The sequence below is a fragment of the Epinephelus fuscoguttatus genome, linkage group LG3 (assembly GCF_011397635.1).
Source record: "Epinephelus fuscoguttatus linkage group LG3, E.fuscoguttatus.final_Chr_v1".
In the NCBI taxonomy this organism is placed as follows: Eukaryota; Metazoa; Chordata; class Actinopteri; order Perciformes; family Serranidae; genus Epinephelus; species Epinephelus fuscoguttatus.
The window spans coordinates 5,443,550-5,457,879 of record NC_064754.1 but is presented as its reverse complement, the minus strand read 5'-3'; the positions used below and the strand labels follow the sequence as shown (position 1 = coordinate 5,457,879).

General features: G+C 41.1%; 1 protein-coding gene across 1 annotated transcript in view; it reads right to left on the bottom strand.

The window, feature by feature from the left end:
* Positions 1-13: 13 nt before the first annotated feature.
* LOC125886069 (uncharacterized) overlaps positions 14-14,330 on the bottom strand; it is a 35,332-nt gene continuing 21,015 nt past the window's right edge. Inside the window, exons 6-17 of the mRNA XM_049572010.1 lie at positions 13,860-14,033; positions 11,084-11,212; positions 10,914-10,959; positions 8,491-8,581; positions 8,203-8,344; positions 6,380-6,484; positions 6,062-6,149; positions 5,653-5,686; positions 4,379-4,453; positions 3,186-3,288; positions 2,872-3,011; positions 14-1,022 (exon numbers count right to left, since the gene is read on the bottom strand). Coding sequence (XP_049427967.1) covers positions 887-1,022; positions 2,872-3,011; positions 3,186-3,288; positions 4,379-4,453; positions 5,653-5,686; positions 6,062-6,149; positions 6,380-6,484; positions 8,203-8,344; positions 8,491-8,581; positions 10,914-10,959; positions 11,084-11,212; positions 13,860-14,033 — 1,263 coding nt within the window. The 3' untranslated portion in view covers positions 14-886. The remainder of the gene's footprint in view (positions 1,023-2,871; positions 3,012-3,185; positions 3,289-4,378; positions 4,454-5,652; positions 5,687-6,061; positions 6,150-6,379; positions 6,485-8,202; positions 8,345-8,490; positions 8,582-10,913; positions 10,960-11,083; positions 11,213-13,859; positions 14,034-14,330) is intronic.

Below are 14,330 nucleotides of genomic sequence, written 5' to 3'. Positions count from 1 at the left end.
TTTTATTTGGGTTTCACAGATTTATTGTTTTGTCCAAATATTTATACATTTTAAATGTTCTTGCAAAGATATGAAAATAACTCTTGGCTTTAAACAATCCAAGATTGGAGTTAAAGCACCAGTGTGGGATTTAGTGATATGTAGGGGAGAGAATTTGCAGAGCTAAAATCTCTCTCATGTACCAAGCGCGTAGGAGAATTACGGTGGCCGATGCAAAAACATAAAAATAAAATGGCTCTATGCAGAGCCAATGTTTGGTTTGTTTGTTCTTGGCAACTGTAGAATCAACATGGCTGACTCGGTGAAAGAGGACCTGCTCCATATGTAGATAAAAAAAGCTCCTTCTAAGGTAAAGAAACAACAACTCTTAGTTTCAGGTGATTGTACAGAAATGAAAACATAATTATGAATATTATATTCCCTTTCAGCCAATATATCCCCCTAAATCCTACACACTGGACCTTTAAAGAGACAATGTTTATGTTAAACAGACAAAGATCATCACTGATCTTGGTTTACGTAGTGTTTCCATTATGGTTCAACAAAACCTGTTTATCCAGGTAAATCCTTTTGATGGCAGATCAACCCTCTTCTGACAGAGCAGGGATCTCCAGGCAGAAGCGAGGAGTTCATCTTGTTATTATAGGATCCAAATGGAGCCAAGAGACTCCTGAGTGATGCCTCCAATAAATTAAACCTCTGACTCTGACAGTCACATACATACCGTATCTGTCTCTCTACCTCACACACACATTCAGCTGTTAGTGTCCTCAGGCAGATCATCTTCCACTCTGGTCACTGTCCTTCCTCTTCCTCGTCTCCTTTTTCTTTGTAAATCCTTCTTTTATGAACTCTGGTGCTCCGTTTGGGAGGGTCAAGGGCACAGTCAGGGTTGCCATGGTTTCTTGTCTCGACCTCGTTGGTCTGGTATGTGTTTGAATCGGCACTTGTCGCCATAGAAACAGCCTGTGGTCCGCCAGTAGAAGCACTCGTCTCCATTTATAGGTGCACAACGTCTGGACCTGCATGGACAGAACCACAGGAGAAGGTCCTGCATCATATTCAAAGAAAAATACAGAGGCAAACAAATAATGGGATGTTCATAGTGCATGGGGACTGGCAAAGGAAGCAATCAAGCACACAAGATTAATTTCGGTATGTTTACATTTCGGTGTCAAAAAGATTATACGAACGCCGAAGTGCCAACAACCGCAGTTCCTCAAATGGCCACCTGAGGCTGGCTCCAAGAGCGAATCAAGCTTATTTCACATTACACGATTTTCACCGCGATTTTGACATCGCAGAGGATCTTGAGAGCCACCTTGGGTCGGAGGTGAGTAGGCAGATAGTCTACCACGACGAGTCCTCATGTGTGAACAAGCCTACGAGCAAGTCACCCCCTCGTCTGAGACTGGGACTGGATATCTGGCATGCTAGAAAACTGGAGAAGGCTGACACGACTGACAAAAAGCATCAGCCAATGAGGCGGGATACGTCCCACTTGCCAGGTCCGCTTATTAGCCACGACTTCGGGCTTTTTATCTTGTAAAGTCACTTACAAATATTGGTAGTCGGGTTGCAGTTTTTTGGGCTTGTTTCTAAAGTGGAGTTGCTTATTTGGGCTTGCTCTCTAAATGTCACCTTTCTCTCTATACATATCTGTTGCTTCTATTGGGCTTGTTTCCATAGCCCTGTTTGCTTGTTTCTCTCCCAAGATCTGGCAAGCAACAACAACAATGGCGGCGTCCAGGGTCACGGGGAGCGCGTTGTGTTTGGACCCAGGCCCTGGAGGCAGATCTGATTCAACACTGGGAAGAATATCCATGCCTTTACGATGTGTTGTCTCCAAGTTTGGTGATGTCGCCGCGTTATCTGGGGCTCTGTCGGCGAGGGCTCTTGGAGAAATCTTGTGGTGTGCACTCACAGGTCGTAACGCAGTTGGCGAGACTCCCAATGACAGAAATACATGTCTCACATGTCTCACGTTTGTGAATCAGATCACAGTATATAAAGATGGACAATGTGTCTTCACTTCCTGCTACTTTACAAAAATGAAGCCAAAATATCCCCAATATGGCTCCTGCCATCTTGTCTGTGCTGTAACATTCTCTGTGGTATCGGATTCCTGCCCATTCACTCATCCGACCAAGCACACTAACTGGCACACATAGCTGTCAATCATGTCGTCAAACCCACTTTTATAGCATCAAATAACTAATTAAAACCAAACAAATCAGAAAAAGGAACACTTGAACACACAGCAGGTCAGTGACAACCACCTCAAATGACAGAAACCATCTTTGGGGAAAATCTACTTTAATGCGACTTTGATCTGTCAGTTTGGCCCATGACTCATCCGCTAACATGGAAGGAACAGGCTTTATGATCTGTACTGCAGCCAGCCACCAGGGGGCAGCTGAGATGTTTTGGCTTCACTTTACAGGAGCTGTCATATTGTCCATCTTTATTATACTGTCCATGAGTCAGATCCACCCCTCGCTCCTCCACAGCTCCATTCTCTCGTCTAAATGCGGTCACATCTGGCTTCAAAAAACCAAGATGGCGATGGCCGAAATGTCTAACTCAAGGCTTCAAAACATGAGTCAACAAACCAATGGCTGACGATATAGTCCCTATGTCCATTTTTATGCAGTCTATGGCTATTTCTGGGATGTATTTTCCTTGAGCTGAGAGCTATCTGATTTAATTTCAGATTTAATTTAATTTAATCAATAAGCTGTCAAACATTTCTAACTTTAACCAAGATTTATTGCCAGTCTCTTTTCCCTAAAGAGCTAACACCTGCAGAGTGGGAACATTTTATCACAGAAAAAAGCACCACACAAATGCATGTTATAAGTTGCTTGGTACCCTATGGCAGCTACACTCTGCTGTGTTCCTGCAGCGATGGAGTTGAGGCTGGTGTTGGTCCTTTGTATGGGGGGCAGGGTGCGCTGGATCCAACGGTCTGGGTACCTCATCACCAGCTTAATGCCCCCCAGCTCCACCCCCTGGACAGGAGGAAACAGTTGATCAAACTTTACATAAAGAACAGGATGACAGCTTGTTGTTACTACTCAAAACTGCACGTTAAAATTCTCAGACAGTGACGATGACATCCAACATGATGAACATGATGAACATCAAGTTCATTCACATAAACAATCAGCGTATGAATCACTCACCTGCAGCTTCTCCAGGGCGTTGGCAGCCATGTTGGCATTCTTGAAGTTGATGAAGGCACAGAAACGCTCATGAAGAACTCTGATGCTCTCTATCTCACCAAACCTGTAACCATGGAAACACAGAGCTTACAGCAAAACCCTGTGGCACAGATCTGCAGGCAAAGGGATGCTGGTTGTGCTTTGTATCCGGTGCTAACAGTTAAAACTGTCATTATTATAATCATAGTAGCATAACAACTCTTCCATTACTACTGGTAGTGACACAACTACAACTAGTAGCACTAGTGCTTCTCCTGCTACAGCTGCTATTACTACTACTACTTCTATTACTCTACCAAACATACTACTCCTTCTCACCTACAGACCTCTGTAACTACAACTGCTACTACCACCATTTTTACTACTTAGACGTGTGAAACAGTTTTTGCTGACATATATTTCTCATTACACTGTAACACAATCACAAGACTAATCTCCACGTGTGTCTGTATTAGCACAGTTCACCTACCCGTGATGCTTCATGCAGATGTCTCAAATACTGCTCTGATGATTGTTGACATTTTGAACTATCTTTGTTTATACAGTTTATCGACAGCAGATGGATCATAGAAACCTGCTGACTGTCACTTTACAATGCACAGATTTTTTTATATGCTTCTATTTATGTATTCAAACAGGCTGCTGTGAATACCAAAAAAATAGATTAAAATTGAAAAGACTACCAAATATACTCACATATGTTTACCCAATATACCCTTGGATTACTCTTGGAAGCAAGCCATCAAAAAAAAGAATGCTTCACAGTCCGACTAGTTAAACTGACTGTCAGTGACACGGTAAATAAACTAACCAACATACCGTGTACCCTTTCTACTACTGCTGCTTTTACTATTTCTAAAACTGACACTACTACAGTTATTACTATCAGAAATAGTAGGCTAGTATCTGCAAATACTGCTGCTGCTATTACAGTTGGTGCTTTAGATTACCTTTACTTTATAAAGGGTATGTAAAGTCCATCTTGTTATTGTAGTTGTGCCAGAATAACTACAGTAGATGGGATTTGGTTAAGTGTCATCATTACTCCTCAAAACTGATTTTATAAACCGAATTCATTATAACAATGCAATCTTTCCTCACACACACACACACACACACACACACACACACACACACACACACAGTGTTTTTACATTTTGAAGAGATCCCAGAGCTCTTTCTCTGTAACTTCCAACGTGATGTTCCCAACCCAAAGAGAGCGACAGCTCCTGGAGGACAGACAAGGGATGTAAAGTGATTATTTGTCTATCATTTAAAATATCAAAGCAGTGATGCCTCAATTTATCGAGTTCAGTATCCACTGATAATCGCTTTGTTGACTTCCACCTATCAGCAAATAAGATGGCAATCACAGATGGCAGTGGCCAATATTTTTCTGTTGTGTCACATTAATTATGTGCAGGCTAAAAAGCAGGGTTGAGAATAACGGCATCCTGTTGTCCAGAGATCTTCCCTGGAACGCCGTCAGGACAAAAGGACGCAGTAAACTCACTATTAATGTGTCAGGGGATGCACCCTATTGTTTCCCTGATAATGCTACACTGTGTACTGCAAATCCATGTTGAAATCACCAAGAGGAGAGCTAATTAATGTTAGCATTTAGCAGCTGCTGACTAGAACTACCTGCTGATGGAGGTTGCATTGAGTTATGATAGATAGATAGAACGATAGAACGATAAAACAATAAAACGAACGATAGAACAAACAACAGAACTAACAACAGAACGATAGATAGAACGATAGAACAAACGATAGAACGAACGATAAAACAATAGAACAAACAATAGAACAAACGATAGACCAAGAGATAGAACGACAGAACGATAGATAGAACGACAGAACGATAGATAGAACGACAGAACGACAGATAGATAGAGCGATAGATAGAACAATAGAACGATAGAACAATAGAACAAACGATAGAACGAACGATAAAACAATAGAACAAACAATAGAACAAACGATAGACCAAGAGATAGAACGACAGAATGATAGATAGAACGACAGAACGACAGATAGAACGACAAAACGATAGATAGAACGACAGAACGACAGATAGATAGAACGATGGATAGAACAATAGAACGACAGATAGAACGATAGAACGATAGATAGATAGATAGATAGATAGATAGATAGATAGATAGAAATATGAATATATATACAGCTATTTGAAAGAGAAATGTGTTAATGCTTCCATGGCACAATAAATGAATTATGATGTATTCAATAAAATGATTTCTAAAGCTGTTTCTTAATGTTTGTCATATGAAAGAAGCTTATTTTAAATGTTTTTCATAAATTCATGATTGATTTGTGCTCAGTCACAGACAGTGTAGTGAAGCCAGGCTTAAATTTTGAAGTGAATACAGTGATTATATGTATTGCTAATACCCATACAACATACCCACTCTGGTCCTGCTGAGATATGTGCTTCAGTGCTGGAAGTAAAGAGAAGACAGGAAGTAGACATCACGTAATGACAAAACAATAAAGACAGAGCATAAATGAGACGTATTTAAAATGGTTAACCACTGTGGTCTTCTGTAAATTACATATCTCTCTCTGGCTGGCTACACCAGTGTGTTGACACTGTTAGCAAACATCGTATCCTTCATCACTTTAACACCATTTGCCATTTACTGTGCATGGAAAGTGTTTGTCTACTCACAGGATATTACTGCATGTCTGCTATCACTGACTTTATGTATTGACAGTAGTTTAAGCATGTTTCTGCTACTGATGTCTGATGTGACTGTAACTCACAGCAGTGCTGCCCCAGCGTGGAGAGCACTTGTATTGCAGTTGGCTCTTACTTTGGGTCTCGGGTGAGTTGATCACCGCCTGAACTGTGGTGAACTTCTCCAGCAGCAGCTTACTCTGCTCTTCCTCAAAACCCAACCTCTGAAGTAAAAAAGTGAAACAGAAAAACTCAAAAAGTTAAAGTTGCCTTATGTATTTCTCTCTTCAAAATCCATTGAGGCAAGATGCTTAATCTAAAGCAGCTGACCTAGTTTGACTTACCATGTCCATATGATGTTTTTAAATCAGTTAGCCCACATAAAATGCTTCAGTTAACTTGAAAGAATAAACTCTGATGGCAGGCAAGCGTTTTAGTTGGTTGTTCTTCTCACCATGAGCTGCAGGACCCGGCAGGTAAAGAGTTTACTGGACGCTTCCTTACAGTTAGGATCCAACTTTAACACCTGCTCCATGGCCTCCTCTACCTCACTGTACCGCTGGAATACACACACACACACACACACACACACACACACACACAAAACACATCACCACCTGGAAATGTTAGATGTTAGAGGCCGCAAAATCAAAACACATGATGTAACACTACTTGATGAAAGAATGAAGTTTTTGAATGTAGTTTTTAATTCATCCTTTCACTTTTTACATTTCACAGATGTGAAATTAATAGAAGCTGTCACTGTATTCTGACAGCAGTGCATAACACAGATAATCTATAAAAATGTCACGCTCCTCTGCCTCCTATTTGTGCTCCTAAATGCATTTGTACAAATCCACCATGCCTGAATGCAAACAACCTAGAGGTGAGTCTCTGACGCAGCTGTCAGTGATGTTAGTCACTGCTCATGAACTGTGGTCAAACTGTCAAACAGGCAGCTCTGATCAAATATGAAAAAGATTTCACTGCATTGCCTATTTCTCACCTCAAATGTTTTCAGAAACATATTTAAGTGTACTGTGTAGCTGTCAAATGAGAAAGTTTGCTCTGGCCAGTAGGTGGTGCTTGTTTTTTCACTCAACCCTTTTTCAACATGGCAGCTGGATCCCAAACTTTCTCACATTACAGCTAAACTGAACACTAAAATATGTTTCTGAAAACATCTGAGGCGAGAAAAAGGCAATGCAGTAAGACAATCTTAATTCATATCTAATGAGCACTGACTGGTTGTTTTCATTCACATGCATGGTGTACTCTTCCAAATGCATTAGAAGCAGTAGCAGAAGGAGGACAATGTTTGTTTGTTTTTTCACAGATTATGTGCCACCAGTACTATTGTCACGATAAAGTGAAGTCTCTAAAGTCTCTAGAGCTTTAAAGGAAAACTTATATATTTTTGAAATTGGACTGTATTTTCAAATGTCTTTGTGTCTAAGTGACCAATGGAGACAACAATTTTGATGTTGGTCCAGTATTGCGCAAGACAAACAGGCTGCAATGCGACCATTCAGAGCAATTTAAAAGCATCAACTTATGTCCATTAAAAGTGTTTGATTCTGCCACTGACCGGCTCAGGTTGTAATTAGAAGTGTCTGACAACATTTCAGAAAAGATTTCTACAGAGACATTAAATGTTTTTTCTTACCTTTCGCTGGTCTGTTTCTTATTGTGACAAAGTCTCATGCAAGACGTTTTATTTTGAAATCTCATAAGAGATGCAATGGCTGAAAAGTTAGTGAAAGTTGGAGAGAAGAGTGCAGGAAAGAGTGTGTTGTGTTGGAGCACGCAATGCATAGCTAAGTGTTATCTTAAAGATTTTCATTGTCATGGCTGAATATTTAGCTGATTTCAACACAAAGTCTGCGGGATTCAGAACGACATCCTCTCCTCATGGTTATACACACTAACAAACAGACGGGATCAGCAGAAGGTTAGGAAAATGGTTTCATTTCTCTTTAGCACCCTTTTCATAATGTTGTCAGACACTTCTAAGAACAATGTGACCCTGTCAGTGACAAAACAAGCACCTTTAGTGAACCTTAATTGACGGTGCACAATCTCCTGTAGGGGTTCACTGCAGCCAATTTCACTGCAGCTGTCTCTTTTAATACTGGATAATTTCAATAGCTGTTGTTCTCATTAGTCACTTAAGCATAAAAACATGGAAAAATAGGGTCCAGGTTCAAAAATACCACATTTTCCTTTAAAACACAGAATGGAAATGATGTATAAATCTGCAGTGCATCAGGTGCTAACCTTTAACCCCAACAGAGCACACCCCTTACGGAAGTATCCCTTCGGCCAATCAGGAGCCAGCTGAATGGACCTCTGAGCGTCTGCCAGGGCAGAGGAGTACTGCTCCAGACACCAATAACAGTACGAGCGATTTCCATAAAACCTGAGAGACCAGAGAGGGTCACACATAGAGACATGTATTTAAACCAAAGTGAATATGAAGGAGACAGAGGAAAATGATGTGGTTCAATCAGGAGAGGACAAAGTGAGTGCAGTTGAGTTTAGGTCGGAGTTCACATTTCAGCTCACCTGTGGTCCTTAGGGTCACAGCAGATGGCTTCTGTAAACATGTCCACAGCCTGGCTGTACTGGCCTTGCCCGAACAACTGAATGCCCTGCACTGCAGAATGTGCACACACATACAGATTTGCACTTTTAAACTTAAGAGGACTTTCACTGACATGATGGATTCCCTCGCGCACACTTCAGTCTACCTAAGAAACTTTCTTTATAAAATCAGTTGACAGTGCATTGTGTGAATTATCTTTATCACCAAGGACACTGATTTTGAATAGCAATGCTAATTAATGTTTAATCTTTCCAAGCAAATTTTTGTAGTTTTAAGCAGCACTGAGATTTACATCAATCTTCATGGGATGTGAGAAAATATGTTTCTTTGTTTTTCATTTGGGTTAATTGACCTTCAACCCTTTGCATGAGCAGCAATGTCAGTACAAAGTGTAGTCTAAAGTTCTGGTTTTCACATTTTTGTGTCGGCCGACATAGTTAGCAGCATCTCTGCAACAAGCAGTGTTGGAAAAACGTGAACAGCATTATTAAGTGTTTTTCCTGTTGAAATCACTGGGTCCATTTGTTTAGGAGAGGAGGAGGCCTCTGCAGATAATTCCGTTCCTGGTAAAAATCTCCTAAACGTCTGCATCTTGAGTTATTAGAGAAAAAAGGTGAGCACACATTAACAAGTGCTAGGCCAGTGGCCCGTCTCCGACATGCCAAACGGTGCCAGAGAAACACTGCTCTGTAATGTGAAACTGCTTTACTCAGTTTTACTGGTTTTAATCACCTGGGGCTGTGTTCACAAAGCTTCCTAATACTAAGTGACAAAATTCTAGGAAGATTGTTAGAACTGTAATGTTTTCTCAGAATTTCCCCTTAAAGTTAAGACTTGGTCCTGGTAAAGATTAAAGTTATTCACAAAGCATCTTGGTCCTTAAAAGAGCTCCTGAGGTAAAAAACTGTTAGGAGCAAGGAGGAGTTTCTCATGGAGAGGAGAAATGGCAGAAACATTCCTTAAACACTGGATGACCATGAGTAAATGAAATGCCACAGATAAGACTGTACAGGAATAATAATTTGTGGAGGATCTCTTCAAGGATATGCACACATTTCCCACCCGACACAATAATAACACCAGAAACAAAATGATCACAACACTGAGATATTTGAAAAACTGGAAAAATGCAACAGTGCAGCAGTGATGACTTTGGTCTGTGTCAACTGTCCATCAGCAGAGTGATCACACTAACCCCCAAATTCCACCAGATGCGTGTTGGTTGCGTCTGTGCTCCGGAACGGCAGCGGAGCTGATACATTTAAGTTCTAGTCAATGTGTGTGCTTCCACCGGCTGTGGCTGTGCTGCGTTCCGGCTCCGTCACAGCTGCGGCGGTCCGGAGCCCTCCGCAAAAGATACGCAGGACTATTGTTTTTCCCGGACGCCAGAGCACAATGCAGCAATTTAGCACAGAGCAGATCGTGCGGGGCAGGAAGTCGTGCACAGAAACAAAATAAAACATCCGGTCAATTTTCAAATTAAAATACACAGTGTTCACGGGGGATCATATTTCCCTGCACTACACCTTGAAAACGTCATAATGGGCGGAGGCAGGCCTGAAGTCAACAGGTCAGAGGTTTCCAGACGTCATTTCACCCCGTTGACACCATGGATGAGGAGATATTAATCATGGAGGTGCACCGAGATGTCTTCCGCACAGCAAACGCAGCCGGTGGGTGTTGACGGACGGCAGAGCACGCAGCGGATAACCACTGCTGCCATTCTGCAACTGATACACATCCAGTGGAATTGCACCATTAATGACAACACTTTCACTTTCATTTCATTTCCACTGGGTGTCCACACCTTGCAGGCTCACAAAGGGTGTGTCTCTGACAACCAATCACGTCTTTTAAAAGAATGTATCATACCTAGCAACAGAGTCAGCCACAACTTCTCACTGACGTAACAGTTTCTGTTTCTTCCTTGCTCAGAGTTGCTCTGAGGATTTGCCAAACCACTCCTAAACTAGGACTCCTTACTAAAGGTTTTTAGGCTAAGTTAGGAGCTCTCTGAGAGGACTCTCAGAATGTTGGTGAATACGGCCCCCGGTCTGTTTGTTTTGGAGAGAAAGCGACTTCTGCTGGTAAAAACCTCCTGAACAAAGAACACTAAATGAATTCTAACATTCTGCAATCTGCAATCCTCACCACTAGATGCCACTAAATCCACTAAATCTTACACACAGATCTTTAATTCTGCTTTTTGTGATTATAGGTTGAAAAGAGCATGAAAGAACAGAATAAATTAAATATGAAATTTGCACAATATTCGGAATCTGAGGGACTGAATGTACTTATACAATGTAATGACATGTGTCTTGCTCACTGGACTTAATAAAAGGCCCAAGGTGTATCTAAAGGACAGCAAACTGATAGTCACCTGTCATAGCCTCCCCCCTCCTTTTCATTTCTTCTGTGCTCTCCACCTGCAATAACAACAGACAGATTTGCTACTGTAGTACATGGAGGAGGTTAGGATGTTGGATAAATGGCTACAAACTGGATGAACAGACTGTGTGTGTGTGTGTGTGTGTGTGTGTGTGTGTGTACCTGGCTGCTCCTGGCCTCGTTCTCCTTGTTCTCTTTGGAGATCTGTATCGCTCTGTTCTTCGAGGCTTTGAGTTTGATGTGGCTCGCAGCGTTGGCCACAAATGCACTGCTGACGTCCCACTCTGGCTCCTGAAACACCAAGAAGTGACACAAAACACTCAATGCAACAGGCTGACAAAATGAAAAGGCATCTGCTCTGACCAAATGCTGATTTGAATATTTAGTAAATCAACACAGGTCCATCTCTGTTATCCAGGTGGTATCATCTCTGTGGTAAGCTCAATCCAAAACAGCTGAAAGGCAAAACTTACTCAATCAAAACTCCAGCCCAGTGATTTGGACTCAGCTTTCTGCACACATATTCATGGCTTGCTTATACTTATGACTTATCCAAATATTTGTTTTTTGAGAACTGGAAAGTGTTTGTGTATGTGTCAAGTAGCGGTATCTGTCAAAACAAATGTATAATATTAAAACAAATATGATCTCTGAAAGGTAATAGTGCAGGTCGACTGCCTCTGGAGCAGGTAGGAGATCAAAGTCTTGCACCGCAGGTGTGGTCGAGGAGTTCTTTCATGGTGCTAAGTAAGGTTATGTTCATACCAAACAAGTTTAGAGCAATTTATAGAAACTCTGCAGTGTTAACGTTGTTAGTTTTAGCAGAGGAGCCAATCAAACGCAGCTAATACAAATAACTGCACCATGATACCTTAAAATAGAGGTCTTGGTCCTCTTCCAATGAAAGTGTGGTGTGCTTCACTCTGACAGGTATGAACACAAGAGACAGCAAATTATGGAGTACAGACAGGTCTATAAATTCTTAGTTTGAAGTTACAAGTACTATAGTATAACTGGATTTGCTGGATTTTTTCATCCCCTCCACCTCAAGTTACAGGATGACGATTTACTAAGAGTTTAACAAATCTTGTCACACTGTGATTTTTGTTGATCTACTAATAACTTGGAAGCGTGAACACAAGCCACAACAAAAATCCAAAGTGAACTTCCCCACTCAAGACCAGACCAAGGAAAGATAGTCTTGCATTACAAGCATACCAGGGTCCAAGCACTTGATGCAACTCTAAACCCTAGAGGGATACAAACATGGGGCGACAGAGTTTAGGAAGGTGGTTCAACACGTTTGTCTGTACAGCTTCACAGGCTCAGGCGCCCTCCTGCAGCGTACACCAACATGATTTCCTCCAGCCCTGAAATAAGTCTGAGTCTACACCAAAATATTTCTCAATTAACAATTTTAAATCTCATTCATGAGTGACAAGGAGTTTTGTAATTTAAGAACTTTTCTTGTGTCAAATACTAGTTAGTAAGGCCCAATGATATTTAACACCCTTTTAAAAATCAGGTTGGGTATCAATTGGGTTTTTTTCTGATAATGGTACTAAAATGATATTTGTAAAATCATACCACTAAGTAAACAATGCCTGAACCGATATTTAAAAAGAAAATATAAAGCACAAAACAACGGTCAACGTCATTAAGGAACTTTTTTTATTTGCAAAGGCAAATTTGAACTTGAAAATGAACTATATATTAACTCTTAACAGTCGGAAATATACATATAAATACAATAAATAATAAATAAAAACTAACTCAAACACAATCATTAGAAACTAAATAACAGTTACAGTTCTAATAAAATAAATAGCAAAATAAATTATAATTATATATTGAGTTGGGATCAATAATTGTCTCCCTGACTCAGGAGACACTCAGCAGACAGACGTTTCTCATTACATGTTTAAAAGTGGCTGAGATTGTTACTACAATGACAATAGCTAGTCCACCTTAACAGTCTCCCTTAAGCGGGGCTAACTTCATCCCACAGACTTTGACAATTTGGCCATCGTAGTCTTGATTTTCTGGAGCCAGAAGTGACCAAATTTAGACAAGAGGAGCTGGAGCTGAGGAGGAGCGAAGGGCTGCGACACCTCACAGAAAGCCTGTCACTCAAAATGGCCGCCCTCTTCAACATGCACAACTTTAAGCCTTAATAAAACATAAAAGGGTGAGTTATATAAAAATTCAGCGTCCGTACAGTTGTTATGAACGGGGATATTTGTTTAAGAGACCAAAACCATTTTTGTACCAGGGCATAAACATGTTGGACATTTTAACCTGAGTGCCTATGGGGGCTGACTCACTCAGTCACTGGCCATTCAAGGAACTGCAGTTTGTTGCACTTCCACTTTATTTTTTAGCCGCAACTTTACTGTCATGCCTCAAATTCCCACACACAAGCTCTCTCTCTCTCTAAACTGCAAACTCACTAGTCGCTAAGCACACAATCTGGCACTGCAATCTCCATTGTGATTTGGTCCAGCAGGTACCGGCCAAGCAGGAAACTGTCATATTCGCAGCGTGTATCGGTACACAGCCCTATTTACAAAGTGACTTTTGCTTCGAGTACTCTCCCAACATAAAGAAAATATGGCATGTTGTTGGCAAATCGGCAATGCCAGGAAAAGCCAGTTTGCTTAATCAAGTTTGCCACTTTGCATGAACCAGTTTCAAAGCAATTAAATTAACCAGGAGGATACATCCAACTTTACAGTGAGCAGAGACAGATTCAATGTCTCATCTATGAAAGGTTCAACTGGATACTTTGCTGAAGAACACTGCAGACTGTCAAACCATCAGGTAACTCTGTGACTTTGCTGACCTAAATACTTGGTCACCGGGTACTCTGGTTTATAATACATTTTATTTTGAAGGAACAATGATATACTACAAGCATGCCAACCTCACTTCAACCCACCTCCTCCGAGGTTCTGTAGGGCAGCTGGCCGTTGCTCTTGTTCTGTCTTGTCAGAAGGGCAGGGACTGATTCAGGGCTGCATTTGTTTCGGGGACGAACAGAGGTCCATTTCTCCTCCTCTTTCAATTCCTCCTCACTTTCACTTTCTGACGCCGCTCCAGTCGCTTCGTCTTCCTGTTAAAAGTGAAAAGCATTATTAACAAATGACCCAGAAGAGTCTGGTCACATATTCTTACTGGGGTTTAATGGAGATGTTATTAGATAGATATTAAACACAAAGGCATAAGCTGTCCAAATAATTGTTTTTAAAATGGAACGTTGAGCAATGCATTTGCTTTTTCCTGTTTACACAACTGGCTAGTCGCGTTAACATGGAAAACAGTGCCCACTTTGGTCTTCACTGGTTAGCTAACGTTAGCCTTGGCCAATCTGCAATGCACACCACCAGGTAGGGTAGGAGCTACCTTGCAA